The 16,135-nt window shown below is 43.1% G+C and overlaps 1 protein-coding gene across 1 annotated transcript; it reads left to right on the top strand.

Annotated features, from left to right (window-relative positions):
• Positions 1-14,945: 14,945 nt before the first annotated feature.
• Positions 14,946-15,908, top strand: LOC309560237 (olfactory receptor 8B8-like; the record flags this gene model as incomplete). The annotated part of the gene is made up of 1 exon (XM_082263813.1): positions 14,946-15,908. The coding sequence occupies exon 1, from the start codon at positions 14,958-14,960 to the stop codon at positions 15,906-15,908; it is 951 nt and encodes a 316-aa protein (XP_082119939.1). The 5' UTR covers positions 14,946-14,957.
• Between the last annotated feature and the right edge of the window lie 227 nt (positions 15,909-16,135).

Raw genomic sequence — 16,135 nt, 5'->3', positions numbered from 1 at the left:
TGACTTCTGTTAACGCATGAAAAAATGCACAAAAAATGTAAGGCATTTTATAAAATCAGTGGGCCTGTGTGCAGGATCAACAGTTACATAGTTACATAGTTAGTGAGGTTGAAAAAAGACATCAGTCCATCCAGTTCAACCTATGATGTGTGTGTGTGTTTGCTTTTAACCGTACATTGTATACCCCTGTATGTTGTGGTCTTTAAGGTGTCCATCTAATAGTTTTTTGAAACTATCAATGCTCCCTGCTGATACGACTGCTTGTGGAAGAGAATTCCACATCCTTACCGCTCTTACAGCGGAGAAGAACCCCTTACGCACTTTAAGGTTAAACCGCCTTTCCTCAAGTTTTAGTGAGTGGCCATGTGTCTTATTGTATCCCCTTTCTCTGAATAGTTTGTTCCTTATGCTCGGGTCGCCAGTACAGTATTTGTACATTGATATCATATCCCCCCTCAATCGTCTCTTCTCCAGAGAGAATAGGTTCAGTGCTTGTAGTCTTTCCTCATAGCTGATGTCCTACATTCCCCTAATTATTTTTGTTGCCCTTCTCTGGACTTTCTCCAGTTCCAGCACATCCTTCCTGAGGACCGGTGCCCAGAACTGGACAGCATACTCCAAATGTGGCCGGACCAGAGTCTTGTAGAGCGGGAGAATAATCTCTTTATTTCTGGAGTGAATCCCCTTTTTTATACATCCCAGTATTCTGTTGGCTTTGCTTGCGGCGGCTTGGCATTGCATGCCACTGCCAAGCCTGTTGTCTACCAGTACCCCGAAGGTCTTTTCCATCCTAGACTCACCCAGAGGTTCCCCCCCCCCCTAGTGAGTAGCTTGCTTTCTGGTTTCTGGCCCCCAAGTGCATTACTTTACATTTTTCAACATTAAATCTCATCTGCCATGTAGTTGCCCACCCCCCGTTATTTTGTTCAGGTCCGCTTGCAAGGTTTCCACATCCTGCATAGAAGATATTGGCATGCCTAATTTAGTATCATCCGCAAATACTGAGATTGTACTCGATATCCCCTCCTCCAGATCATTTATGAATAAATTAAACAGGATTGGTCCCAGGACAGAACCCTGGGGGACCCCACTTTCCACATCCGCCCAATCCGAGTACTCCCCATTAATCACCACCCTCTGTACTCTCCCCTGGAGCCAGTTCTCTATCCAGGTACTCACCTTATGGTCAATACCTACCTTCCTTAGTTTGTACAGTAAGCGTTTGTGGGGAACGGTGTCAAAGGCCTTTGCAAAGTCCAGATACACCACATCCACAGGCTTTCCTTTATCTAGGTGGCAGCTCACTTCATCGTAGAAGGTTAATATATTGGTTTGGCACGAATGATTTTTCATGAATCCGTGCTGATTACTACTTATAATACCGTTTTCATTACTAAAGTCTTGTATGTGGTCCCTTAACATCCCCTCCAAAATTTTGCAGACTACTGATGTTAGGCTGACCGGCCTATAGTTACCCGGGATATATCTCGGCCCCTTTTTAAATATTGGTACCACGTTGGCTTTTTACCAATCAGCTGGCACCATACCTGTCTGTAAACTATCCTTAAAGATCAAGAATAATGGTCTGGCAATCACCTGGCTGAGCTCATTAAGAACCCTCGGGTGCAAGCCATCCGGTCCCGGGGATTTATTTATGTTAAGTTTCTCTAGTTTAGCTCTAAGTCTATCCTCTGTTAGCCATGGCGGCACTTCCTGAGGTGTATTATTTAGTTCGGCCTTACAAGCAAGGTTCGTGTAGCCCCCCGATTCCTTTGTGAAGACTGAAGAGAAGAAATTATTTAAGACTTCCGCCTTTTCTCTGTCCTCAGTGGCCATTTTTCCTTTATCATCTTTTATGGGGCCAATGTGCTCTGGCCTCGCTTTCCTACTGTTTATATACTTAAAGAACTTCTTGGGGTTCTTTTTACTCTCCTCCGCTATATGTCTCTCGTGTTCTATTTTAGCCGCCCTAATTTCATCTTTACATTTCTTATTACACTCTTTGTAATGCTTAAATGCTGCCAATGACCCCTCAGTCTTGTATTTTTTGAAGGCCTTTTCTTTAGCTCTAATATACATTTTTATGTTGGAGTTTAGCCACCCAGGGTTTAGTTTTGCTCTTTTAAATTTATTTCCCTGTGGAATGCACTGGTCCACCCCCTTGTTAAGTATGCTCTTGAAGCACTCCCATTTTTCCTCTGTGTTCTTTGTTCCCAGGGTTCTATCCCAATTGATATTTTCTAGCAGCGAGCGCAGTTTAGGGAAATTGGCTCTTTTGAAATTCAGTGTCCTTATATTACCCTTGTGTTTCCTATAACTGTAATTAATACTGAAACCAATTGACCTATGGTCACTGTTCCCTAAGTTGTCCCGTATTTCTATATCCGTGAGCAGGTCTGTATTGTTGGTAATCAGTAGGTCAAGTACCGCATTGTTTCTTGTCGGTGCATTCACCATCTGACCCATGAAATTGTCCTGCAAAACATTTAGGAACTGCCTAGCCTTGGCTGAGGGTTCCTTCTGCCCAGTCTATATCCGGATAATTAAAGTCCCCCATTATAATGACATTTCCCATCCTTGCTGCCAATCCTATCTGTAACATGAGGTCCGCCTCACCCTCCTCCCTCTGGTTGGGGGGCCTATAGCATACGCCCAATATTACCTTCCCCACCGTGCCTTCCCTTTGAAGCTCTACCCATAACTTATGGAGCTTAAGGATTCTGCCTCATCCATAGCTCCATTATTAATATCATCCCTCATATTTACCTGTATACTGTTCTTAATATACAGACATACCCCTCCCCCTTTTTTACCTTCTCTATCCCTGCGATAAAGGGAATACGCCTGAATGGTCGCCATCCAGTCATGAGAGCTGTCAAACCAAGTCTCAGTTATCCCCACAAAATCTAAGTCCTCCTCAAACATCAGCAGCTCCAGCTCTCCCATCTTGTTGGCCAAGCTTCTGGCATTGGTATACAAACCTCTTAATTTTGACTGGTTACATATATCCTCGTTTGATGTTTTTAGGCTGCTCTCTTGATTTTTCCCCGTACCCACCCTGGGTTTAGGAGCTCCGAACACCCTACCGCTAATGCCCCCATTTCTGCCCTCTGAAACTTGCTTTCCACTGGCTAATTCTACATCTGTACCCTCCCCCCCGTCACCTAGTTTAAAAGCCCCTCTAACTTTGTGGCCATCCTCTCACCCAGTACGGCTGCACCCTCCCCATTTAGGTGCAATCCGTCCCTACCAAAGAGCCGGTGGCCGACTGAGAAGTCGGCCCAGTTCTCCAGGAACCCGAAACCCTCCTTACTACACCAGCTCCTCAGCCACTCGTTAACTTACCTAATCTCCCTCTGCCTCTCTGGTGTGGCTCGAGGTACAGGTAGTATTTCGGAAAATACTACCTTGGAGGTCCTAGTCCTCAACTTAGCGCCTAAGTCCCTGAAATCGTTTAGGACTCTCCATCTCCCTCTGCCTATGTCATTTGTACCCACGTGTACCATGACAGCTGGGTCTTCCCCAGCCCCACCCAATAATCTGTTCACCCGATCCGCGATGTGCCGAACCCGAGCGCCCGGCAAACAACAGACTGTTCGGCGCACACGGTCTTTGTCAGAGATTACACTGTCTGTCCTTCTAATAATTGAGTCCCCTACCAACAGTCTTTCATAAGTAGGTTCCTCCCGACAGGTGTGTTTACCTTTTTACAATTGCATATGCAGGAAGAGGGGGAGGGTGGCTTTAAATATTTTTGGAGGGTTTCAAAGTGTAACTATTTTTTTATGCTTTCTTATTTTTTCTCTAAAACTAAAGTTCTCATATGTAATATGATATTGTTATGATAGGTTTTCTTTTTCTTTTAGACCCCTGATGTCTCACATTCAATCCCTTGAAGCTAAAAAAACAGATTGCCCTCCATTAGCTTCCATGTTGTAAAATAAAATGCAGCAGGCAGAGGGGAAAAGAACCATAAGGAGGTCAGGGGTGACTAAGGAGAAAAGGGGGGGTATGGGGTGGGTCTGAGGGTAAAAGTGGGGCCTGCGGAGGGTCTGGTGGAATCTAAAGAGCTAGGGGGGTCTATGGGGTCAGAGATGGAGGGGGGTCTGAGGAGAAGAAAGAGGAGGTCTGAGGGTTCTGAGGAGCAGACAGGGGGTCTGAGAAGGAGAGGGGAAGTTTAGGGAGTCTAAAGAGGAGAGGGGGAAGTAGAGAGGGGAGGTCTGGGGAGTCTGAGGAGAAGAGGGAAGATTGAGGAGTAAGGAGAGGTCTGTGGGGTCTAAAGAGGAGAGGCAGGTCGGGGGAAGTCTGAGGAGGAGAGGGGGTTTTAGGAGAAGATAGGGGAGGTCTAGCGGTGTGAGGAGGAGAGAGGGGAGATCTGGGGGGTATGAGTAGAGAGGGGAGGTCTGGGGGGTCTGAGGAGGTGAGAGGGTCTGAGAAGTAGAGAGGGGATGTCTGGGGGGTGTGAGGAGGAGAGGGAGGTTTGAGGAGTAGAAAAAGTAGGTCTGAGGAGGAAAGGGGAGGTCTGAGGAGGAGAGGAAGGTCTGAAGGCTTTGAGGAAAACAGGGGGGGGGGGTCTGAGGAGTAGAGAGGGGAGGTCTGGGGGGATCTGAGTAGGAGAGGGTAGTCTGAGAAGGAAAAGAAGGTCTGGGGGACCTGAGGAGGAGGGGAGTCTGAGGAGGAGAAAGGGGAAGTCTGGGGGTCTGAAGATAACAGAGGGGAGATCTCGGAAGGTCTGAAGGGAAGAGAGTGGGATCTGAGGAGAAGGGGGCTCTGAGGAGGGAAGGGAGGACCTGAGGAGGAGAAGGGGGTCTGAGGAGGAAAGGGAAGGTCTGGAGCTTAATTTCCATCCCCCTTGTCTCCTTGTACTCACAGATCACAGTGTGAGGCAGCCTCTTCTTCCTCTCTTCAGTCATGTGACTTGTCACATGACAAGGGGAGAGAAAGAACAGCAGTCTTCCCTCACTCCACAGTAACACTGTGCTGAGACTGAGGAGAGTTCTCATTCTCAGCACCTACTCACTATTGTAACCTGCAGGCTGGAGGGAGGAGAAAGCCGAATGCTCTCCAGCTGTAGCTATTGGCAACTATTCCTTGTGACAACAGTGACAATCACTCCCGCCTGTGAGGAGCAAGAACGTCGGCCACATCCAGTGCGTCTCCCCTCAGCATGATGCTTGCCTGGGACATGGCTGCTTCCTGCTTGGCTACAGCTCTCACAAGTCTGCTCTCAAGTCACTCCACTTCCAAACAATTGCTGTGGAGAGCGGTAGTCAGAACTATAATCTTAGCATCTGCAAATGCGGCTGGCTGCTGCCACCCACAAGAAAGATGGAAAAAGTTCCAAAGCTCCTGATGCCTATAAACAATACCTTACCCACTTTTGGCTCAGAAAAATTTGGGATATGGATTTATATTTTCATAATCCATGTGGGCAGTGCATGTCACAGCACAGTAGGCCTCCTTTCCTGGGACCTGTGTGCCCCGCACACCCTGCACACATGGATGATACACCATATTTGGGGGCTTGAGGTATAGCCAGAAATTCTGGTGTGGACATCTCAATTGTTCTGATGGAAGAAGCCACTGGCTGATTTGATGTTAACTAATAAATATAAGATTGGTTTTTAGAAAACTGTGTTACTGTAATGATGTATACTGCATATAAAGATAAGTTGGCAAAATCTACATTAATACATATCATGTTTCTTGTAGACTAAAAAACATTTTTTTTAAAGCCTTAGGGACTGACATTCCCCAGATAGAATTTCTCTAATTATATGCTACCTAAACCATTCCTAAGGGCTTTTATTCAGCTAGGATTTACTCTATTCCCAGATTTATGAAACATCTATTTATACAGTCACTTGTCAGGCAAGTGCATGCACATTACCTTGGTTTAGGTAACATTGCCAGCTGTTTTCTGTAAGTTGCTGAGTGCATCACCCATATTTCAACTCACTCTGCTGTGCAAGGCTCCAGGAATTGGAATTAGTCAGAGATCATAGAGAATTTAAAGTACATCTAACCGGATGGCATTTAAGCTGCCAAAGCACTGTATATCATGAACATTTGCCATGTTGTTTTATGTATTCGATTCAGTATTGGCTGCAAATCATTGCACTGGACTTGCTTTGTGACAATTGTAGACTAATGGGCCATACACACTATAAGATTTTCTGAAGACTTTTTCCTTTAGACTTACCAAAACCATATAATATGAGGTCAAACCTAAACACTTTCAATTTGTATGCAATCTGGCAGGCCCTTGCACTACATAGAAAAGGAAATCTGAAAGTTTGATAGTGTGTATCCAGCTTAAAGCCTCGTACACACGCAACGATTGTTGGCCGACCGATCGGCCGTCTTTTGTCCAGTGTTGTTGTGTTGGTTGAAATGTGCTCTAGACTGCACACGAATTTTGTCGGCCAACAACAACCAACTGCAGAAGTGATGTCATGTGCTGGTTTACTTTTCGTGTGTTTTTTCTTCTCTGAGCATGCCCAGTCTTGCTCATCACATTTTTGTCTGCCGAAATCTGTACTGACTGAAGAACAATCGGCCGTTCTGTTGAGGGCCAACAAAAATTTTATAGCATGCACACCAGATTTTATTCGGCCGAAAAGTCGCAGTCGGTTGTCGGAAGCATCATACTAACAAGCCGACAATCGGCCGATCGGACGTTGGCCGAAAATTCACCGCCAACAATCGGTGCGCGTGTACGAGGCATAATGCCCCATACACACGTGCAGATTATCTGAAGACTTTTGTCTTCACATTTACCTTTTCTATGTAGTGCAAGGGCCTGCCAGATTGCATACAAATTGAAAGTGTTTAGGTTTGACCTCATATTATATGGTTTTGGTAAGTCTGCAGACAAAAGTCTTCAGATAATCTGCACGTGTGTATGGGGCATTAGTCTGCATGTTGTCTGTCGGCAGAGCCACATGTGGTCTCCACCAGAGATGTGTGTTAAGGTGACAATGCAAGACCACAACTGAGAGACCCCTTATACAGAAAGTGCCTAAACAGCTGAAGGACTTTCAAGGCAGGGCCATTAGATATTATGTTAATGAAAATTTCAGATTTGCAAATTAACTTTTGAAATTACATGTATGTGTTAAAGTGTATGTGAGATGTTAGTGATTGGGTTCACATTTTCTTTAAAGAGTAACTCCACTTTTGTTGAGGAAAAAAACATTCCACTCTGGGTGATTTATGTACATGTATGTACAACAAATTTTGTTGCAGATTCCTACAATTAGTTATTCTGAAAAAATCACTATTTGTTTCTCTGTGCCCCTGTGCTCAGTGAGTCTAATGGGAGTGGTTTTATAATTATCAATCAGCTGCTGCACTTGCATAGCTCTAATGAGGAAAATTGCAGGGTCTGCATCCCTTTAGACATGATTACTTATTGGAAAGATCTCACCAAAAATGACATTTTTGTTGCAGGGCATGCTAAAAATCAAACTCGTATCTTAGTGCAGACTTTTTGGAAAATCAGTAAGCCAATCACATAAGGAGAAATTAGGTTTCTGGGTTGTGTTCTGTATGCATTCTGTGTACAGAATGCCTCCAGGTAGCCATTAGCATTGCATTTTACAGAACATTACAGAGCTGCAGATTGAAAAGGAAAGGTCATTTTTAATAACATTCAATTACAATATGATTGTGTTGCGATTGTATTTGCTATATATTTTTTTTTTTATTTGCTATTTTTTTCCCATGAAAGTGGAGTTACCCTTCAAGATTAGTGTATTAGTAGCATGGCACTATTAAAGTAAATACTAATCACCAAGTAATCTCATCCTTTCAAGTTACAGTAGTCCTACACTACAAAATTTACAGTAGATAGCGTTGGTTAAGGACTCTTTCCCACAGTTGGGTGGAGGGCAGTAAAAACTCTACATCATTTAGGCAGCTGGGTAAGTCAGAATACAGCTAAAACCGCTCATCTATATACTTGTTTTGAGTCCTGATGTAAACTGATCCCATTCACAGTCAGGCAGCCAACATTTTCAGAAGGAAACCTGCAAAAGTTTTCAAGTTTTCTTGAAGGATATATATACCCAGTCACTAAAATCTCAGGCAAGCTTGCTGATGCTAATTTAGTCTAAAGCCCCGTACACACGTACCGATGGTCGGCTTACAAATGTTCCTCTTTTCTCCCCGGGATGTCGGTGTCTGCTGAAAAGTGCAAAGACAGCACAAGGACAGCACAAGAATTTTGTCCGCCGACTGCAGAAGTGATGTCATGTAATGGTTAACTTTCCCTGTGTTTTCTATTTTCTGAGCATGCCCAGTCTTGCAAATCTGCGGTCTGTCGGCCGAATTGTGTACTGACAGGCGAACAATCGTCCGTTCTGGTGTCGGCATACAAATATTTTCATGTTTGCACGAAAGACTTTTGTCCGCGGATTGTGCGCAGACATCTGTCGGAGGCACCATACTAACACGCGTACAATCGGCAGATCCTTCGTCCACCGACGTTTGTATGCCGACGATCGGTACGTGTGTACGGGCCTTTAAACTGCGATTTTCAATACTTTTAAATCAACAGCTTTCATTAAACATAATACCTACAGCTCCTACCATAAAGAACAGGGCTTTTTTTTTTTTCTTAGAGAATTGGTGCAGGTACTCCCCCCATTCAAGTCACCCCTTGTCTCCACCCCTATGCACCTCTAAACACAGTCCCTTATTTCCATCCCTTACCCACCTCCTGGTACCGCCCCTTTTAGAGAATACAGAACCAAATATATATTAGGCAGTAAAATAGAACCATTGCAGCTAGCAACAATAGACCCCCAAAAATAGATCCCTCCCAGCAACAATAGATTTCCCTAGCAACAATAGATCCCTCCCAACAGCTATAGCTCCCCCAGGAACAATAGCCCTCCCCCAAGGCTATAATAGATCCACCCACCAAAAATAGATCTCCCAGTAGCCAGCAACACTAGATCCCCCCCAACAGTAGATCGCTACCATCAATAGTTAACCCCCAGAAAATATAGATCACCCCATTAGCATCAATACATACCCCCAGTGACAATACACCCCCCCCTCCCCAGCAAAAATAGATCCCTCACAGGATCAATAGACCCCCTCAGCAACAACAAATCTCCCTGGCAACAATGGATCCCACCTAGCAACTATAGCTTCCCCAGGAATAATAGACCCCCCAAGCAACAATAGCCCCCATCCCCAAGCTACAACAGATCCATCCCAGCAATAATAAATCTCCTAGTAGACATCAACACTAGACCCCCCCCCCCCTCCCATCTACAATTGACCACCCACTAATATAGTTCCCCCAGCAACATCAATAGTAGATACCCCCATTGACAATAGATCCCCTAGCAGCCAGCATGAGTAGACCCTCCAGCATACCCCAGCACTTTTTGTCATCGTATATATTTAGTGCTTGAGGTGCTGGAGGTGCCGAAACTGCATTCCCGCTGAAAAAAAAAGCCTTGATAAAGAGTCTTCTTCAGGCACTTCCTGTTATAGGGTGACAAATGTCTCCCTATTGTGTCCTGCATTGTCACCCTGTCACATGCACCCTTTGTTGAGACTAAAAGTGTCATCTGAACACACATTATATAGGCATTGTCTATCCAGGAACCCAACCTGAAAAATGCCATGCAGCCACCACTGGAGCAAGTCATGTACTATACACATGGAGTGGCTGAAAAAGGCGAAAAGGAGATCTGCAAAGACACAATAAAGAATTTAAAAATAGTGAAAACAGGATTTTATGAAAATTAAGTGTGTACAAGCCTTAATAGTCTGTACAAATTATAAAAAGTGGTAGTATGCTCAGCTGCTGCAATTTAAAAAAAAAACAGATAAACCCACTATACCACTGTTATTTAAACACACAGGACACCATTTAAATTGTGCATTAAAATACAAATGTGGGTACTGTTGATTTTGAACACATATATACCTGGGTTAAAGGAGGTTTGTTATGGGTCATTCCCAGCTGGATTGACCCACCATTAGTGGCGCAGCTTTGGCTTCCCAGGCTCCTGTTGTCACTTACCTAGCTCCAGCAGATTTATCTGCTAAATGTATCTTTCAAACATTTACAATATGTATATATTGTATATAAAAACATTGTAAACAGACTCCTTTTTTTAATACATGATCACATAATCTCTGTTCTCAGCTACATAAGGGACTTAGAGAGGTGGTGTTAGAGAAACAGCAGAGCACGGATCTTCCCAGGGAATGGCATGGCTGTGCAGAGGTGGGGGGTGTGTCAGCAGAAGTCTTGACAATTGGAGTACGGAAAAGCCGAGCTCCCAGGATATCTAGAAGACTGGCCATGCTGGGATGGATGTGCTCTCTTGCCTAGCATTGTCAGTTTGAAAAAGGAAAGCAGGGGGACTGGCAGAATCATCAAATATTTTACGTAAAGGAAGAAATACAAAGAGGATATTTTTTTAACAAAAGTACACAGTACATCAAACACATGTCAGAAATATATAATGCTGGAGTAACATTCTCTTTAACAACTTGCCGACCAGCCGCCGCAGATGTACGGCGGAAGGTCGGCTCTCCCGGGCAAAGTCCCATACATGTATGGCGCTCGCCTGGGAGGAAGCCAGTGCGTTTGACAGGCTGCTCCAATGGCTGCCAGCCACCCGCGATCCCCCTTCGCTGACAGAGATGGACGGACGGCTGATGTAAACACAGCCATCTGTCTTCTCCCTGAGATGATCACAGAGACCATGCGATCCTGCTATATAGGATCACATGTCTCTATGGTCATCTAACAAGCCCAACCAAAAAGCCAACCAAGCAAAAAAAAAATTGCACAGGTGATCAAATACCACCAAAAGACAGCTCTACTTGTGGGAAAAAAGGACGTCAATTTCATTTGGGTACAGCTTTGCAAGACCACGCAATTGTCCGTTAAAGTAACGCAGTGGCGAATCGCAAAATAGGGCCTGGTCATTAAGCAGCAAAATCTTCCGGTCTTAACCACTTAAGCCCCGGAGGATTTGGCTGCTAAAAGACCAGGGGCTTTTTTGCGATTTTTTACTGCGTGACTTTAACGGACAATTGCGCGGTCGTGCGATGCTGTACCTAAACGAATTTGACGTCCTTTTTTTCCCACAAACAGAGCTTTCTTTTGGTGGTATTTGATCACCTGTGCGATTTTTTGATCATGCGCTATAAACAAAAAAATAGCGTCAATTTTGCAAAAATAACAATATTTTTCACATTTTTTTATATGAAATTCCCCCAAAAAAATGTAAAAATCAAAATTTTTTAACTTTTTCGGCCAATTTGTTTTATGCTACATATGTTTGGTGAAAAAAATTGCAAAAAGCGTATTTTGATTGGTATGCGCAAAAGTTATCGCTTTTACTAAGAAAGGGAAAGATTTTTGTCATTTGTGGTGTTTTTTTTTTAACGCGTAATGGCAGCGATCTGCGATTTTTTTTTCGGTACTGCGACATTGCGGCAGACAGATCGGACCCTTGACTGACATTTTTGACACTTTTGGGGTTACCAGTGACATTACTGCAGTAATCAGTGCTATACATATGCACTGTTACTGCAAAAATTACACTGGCAGGGAAGGGGTTAACTGTATTGGACAGGGAGGGGTTAAGTGTGTCCTAGGGGCGTGCTTCTAACTGTTTAGGGACATTGCTTTTGGTGTAAAAACAAAGATCAATGGTCCTACATAGTAGAACCGTCTGATCTTCATTTTCACACCAGGGAGAATGACGGGCGGCTTGTTTACATAAGCCGCTCCGCCTTTCTCCCTTCACCGGAGCGATCGTAGTGTGAGCGGCGGACATCGGGTCCGCCGGTCACACGCACTGACTTGTCAGTGAACGAGCCGCGGCGGGCGCGCGCCCGCCCGCAATTGGCTCTCAAGTCAGTGACAGGCGAGTGACGTATCCATACGTCAGTGGTTCTCAACTCCGGTCCTCGGGACCCACCAACAGGCCAGGTTTGCAAGATAACTAAATTACATCACAGGTGATCTCATTTGCTGCTCAGTGATTGCAGTATTCTAGTCTGCATCCCCCAAGGTAATACTTAAAATCTGGCCTGTTAGTGGGTCCCGAGGACCGGAATTGAGAACCACTGCCATACGTCACTCTGCCTGGCCGGGGCTGACCGCCGCAGTATATAGTTGTGCGGCGGTCGGCAACCGGTTAAAGTGGTTAAATAAATACTACTCATCATTTGGAACATTCCATGTGCACTTGTAGAAAATGTAAATTATATATAAAGCTTTTGCTTGAGCAAGATGCAGCAAGAAAGGTTCCTGGTGTTCTTGAAACCTGGTGTTTCCTCTGAATGACAACAAAAGGGCATCACTTACAACAGTGGAATCATTGTACAGGTGGAAATGTTTGTCGGGTGCCCAGGCTGCAATGTTTTCCCCAACACCATAAGACTAGCCGCCAAGCAAAGAAACAGCCAGCAACCCTGTATGTCTTCAAATTCCTTATTTTCCTACCCAGTGAGTAAAAAATAGTAGTTAATGCATTTTGGTGATGAGCCTTGGTCAAAGCACACACATAAAATACAAAATAACTTTTATTTATGTGCACAAACGACAAGAAACTCCACCCCTCCATTGATCAATTAATTATTCCAACAGGTGTTAACCTGAATATCAGCAGTTGTATCATTGGGAAGAGGAGGAGGCCTCTCGTTAGTGCTAACATAAAAATAACTAACATCATCAAAAAACCATGAAAAAGCAAAAAAAAAAAAAAAAAAAAAAAAATATATATATATATATATATATATATATATATATATATATATATATATATATATATATAAAAAATGTAATGTATTGAAAATACATACAAAATTGTTTCAAACTTGTACCCTATTTCTTCGTTCAGTACATTCCTGCATCTGGTGTTTGGTACCCTGATGCTCTTATCCTTACCACTGATTCCTGCTACCCTGCTGATTCTCTAGTTGTGACTCAGCTTTTTGGCTATGTCTGTCTGCTGCCAACCCTGACCTTTGTTTTGTTCTTGACTGCACGTTTGACTGATAACTTGGGTCCTCATCTTCTGTTTGTACAGGGTTTACTCCATTTGGGAGTCCTGTGAAGAGTTCCCTGGGAAAGTCTGGACTTCAGTTGGCTCTCGCATCTGTAGGTGAGCCTGCACCACCCATGGGAGACACAAAGGGGTTGATTTACAAAAGGCAAATAGACTGTGCACTTTACAAAGTGCATTTTCACTCTGCAAGTGCAGTTGCTCCAGAGCTTAGTAAATGAGCAGAAGCTATGTTGACTTTTATTCAATCATGTGCAAGCAAAAATGCCATTTTTTTTTTTTTTTTTTGCACGTGATTGAGTATTCTTTGCAAAGTGAAGCCTTACCTCATTTACTAAGATCTGGAGCAATTGCACTTGCAGAGTGAATAATATACACAATGATATCCCTGCTGTGACAAAATGACAATGAAGGGCTGCTTACACAAATGAGCAGTATATCTGTGCCTTCCTAAAAATGTGCTAAATAAAAGTGCAGTACCTCAAAAAAATAAGAATAAATGTGTATGAATCATTTAAAATAAAAAACATATAATGGGTATATCCAATAAAGTCCAAAGTATAAGGATAAGATCATAGTAAAGTGTCAAATAATGTGAAAACTGCAAAACAACAGCTCTAGTACTCAGTCATGAGGCAATTCTTTTCAGGAGTGCTTCAGTGATCTCTCACCACCAAAAAGTAAATTGCAAACTTACCAAAGCAAGTAGCTGCCATCACAGCAGCAAAAACGCCCAAAACAGCATGAGGATCACACAGGAATCACTGCAGCATAAGGACATCAAGGACATCTCCTCTGAAAGCCTCCAACTTTAAATGAACAAAGCTCACCATGAGCCAGAAAAAGATTCCAATAGTATAGTATTTAATGATAAAAAGGAACATAGGAACATAAAACAATTGAAGGATAGTGAATCAATAAAACTCACATCAGAGTGACTCTGCTGACCTGGAATTGTGCAGCAGCACGACATCAGCACCAAAATCTCCACCTGACCCGTTTCGTCCAATGGGACTTTGCACAGTGCACAGTCTTTTTGCCTTTAGTAAATCAACCCCAAAAAACTCACATCAGAATGACTCTGCTGACCTGGAATTGTGCAGCAGCATGACATCAGCACCAAAAGCTACGCCCCGACCAGTTTCGTCCAATGGGACTTTGCACAGTGCACAGTCTTTTTGCCCCAAAGGGTCCACTTCCAAGCACAGTACATGACAGTGTTTTTATGTTTGCCTGTAGTTCAGCTATAAATAGCCAGCTTATTATGGCACAGTAGACCAGCCATTTTCAACCAGGGTGCCCAGGCACCCTGAGATGCCTTGAGGCATTTTCAGAGGTGCCTTGGCAAAATGCCTAAAAATTGCCCAAAAATTGGATACAAGCCAGCGTGTGTATGAAGGCTGCCTTTTTAGTTACACAAAGTCACAGATTTTCATTGTGCACCATTACAACTTTCTACCAGGTGTCCTAACAATCAATGGTATCATCAGTTGATAAAGAGGATGTCAGTCATCTGCATAGCATCCTTGATTGACCCTCCCCTGCCCCTCTCCATCAGTGTTGGGGGTCACATTAGCTTATGGAGAAAAACTGAGGGAGAAGAAAAACATTGGAATACTATTCAGTACCAGTTTGCAAAAGTATATTTGCTTTTGAAGAATAAATCACCTCTAATGTTTGGTGTCTTACTTGGACTTGTGGATGTTGCTGCATAATGATAAACTATTAGAATAGCTTTTACATTTTCCAATGGGGTGTTTCAAGATTGTTCATAATTTTTAAAGGGTGACTCGAGGTTGTCCATAGTTTTTAAAGGGTGCCTTGACTGAAAAAGTTTGAAAAACACTGTAGTAGACTAACATCATAAATTGTTTTCATTTGTAGAATTTTGGAAATTTCTATACTATGGAAGAATCCAACAAAACATTGATGGCATATTTTCTCATTAAAGGGATTTCTGATGAGCCAGCATTACAACTTCCAATTTTTTTGTTGGTTCTGATGATTTATCTCATCATTCTAGGAGGTAATATGACCATATTTCTACTGATCTCCACAGATCGCCATCTTCACACTCCAATGTATTTCTTCCTGGCCAATCTGTCTATCCTTGACGTCTGCTGTTCCACAATAACTCTTCACAAACCTCTTCTTACATTCATCACTGGAGATAAATCTGTTTCATTTGTTGGTTGTGTGATGCAGATGTTCTTCTTTTTATCATTCACATGTAATGAAGTGCTAATTCTGACAGCGATGGGTTATGACCGCTATGTGGCTGTCTGCAACCCTTTACGCTACCATGTAATTATGAACCACAAAGTCTGCTGTGGACTGGCTGGTGTCTGTTGGGTTTTGGGTTTCTTAGATATCATGCCTTGTGCTTTGAAAATATCATCCATTACCTGTTACACATCATTGGAGGTCAACCATTTCTTCTGTGACCTGGTACCATTAATAAAGCTATCCTGCAGTGACACTTCTGCTTTGCAACTTTATGTGCTAATTGAAGGAGTGTTCCTCTCAGCATTTGTTCCATTTACTCTTACTTTTATTTCTTATATTTTTATTATAAGAAGCATACTGAGAATAAGTTCCAGTAACGGAAGGTGGAAAGCCTTCTACACATGTTCCTCACATCTCACAATCATCATTCTTCTTTATGGCACCTTGTCTTACCAATATTTTAGACCAGTTGAATATATTACACTGGGTTCTAATAAACTTTCTTCCCTCTTTAACACGACTGGTGTTCCAATATTGAACCCTCTGATTTACAGTTTAAAGAATAAAGATGTTAAATCAGCCTTTAAGAGAAAGTTTAGGACATTTTCAAATGTGAAAAATAACACATAATAACAATAGTAATAACACTTTACTGACTTTTCAAAAATGACAGTTCAAACAGCCCTTAAGATAAGCCAATGCACCACATGCCATACAGTATACACAAATGTACCCAGGTGTTTGGCTAGAGGTGGAGAGTGAGAGAAAAACTGGCTGCAGATGCTCCCTGTGACTGTTGCCATGTGGTGCCTAACTGGCTAATGGCTGTATCAGTGAGAACTGCTGAGCAGGAAGAG

The sequence above is a fragment of the Pelophylax lessonae genome (genome assembly GCF_965119305.1).
Source record: "Pelophylax lessonae genome assembly, chromosome: 7".
NCBI classification, from domain to species: Eukaryota; Metazoa; Chordata; class Amphibia; order Anura; family Ranidae; genus Pelophylax; species Pelophylax lessonae.
The sequence above is the reverse complement of the archived record's forward strand: the minus strand, read 5'-3'. Positions and strand labels throughout refer to the sequence as shown.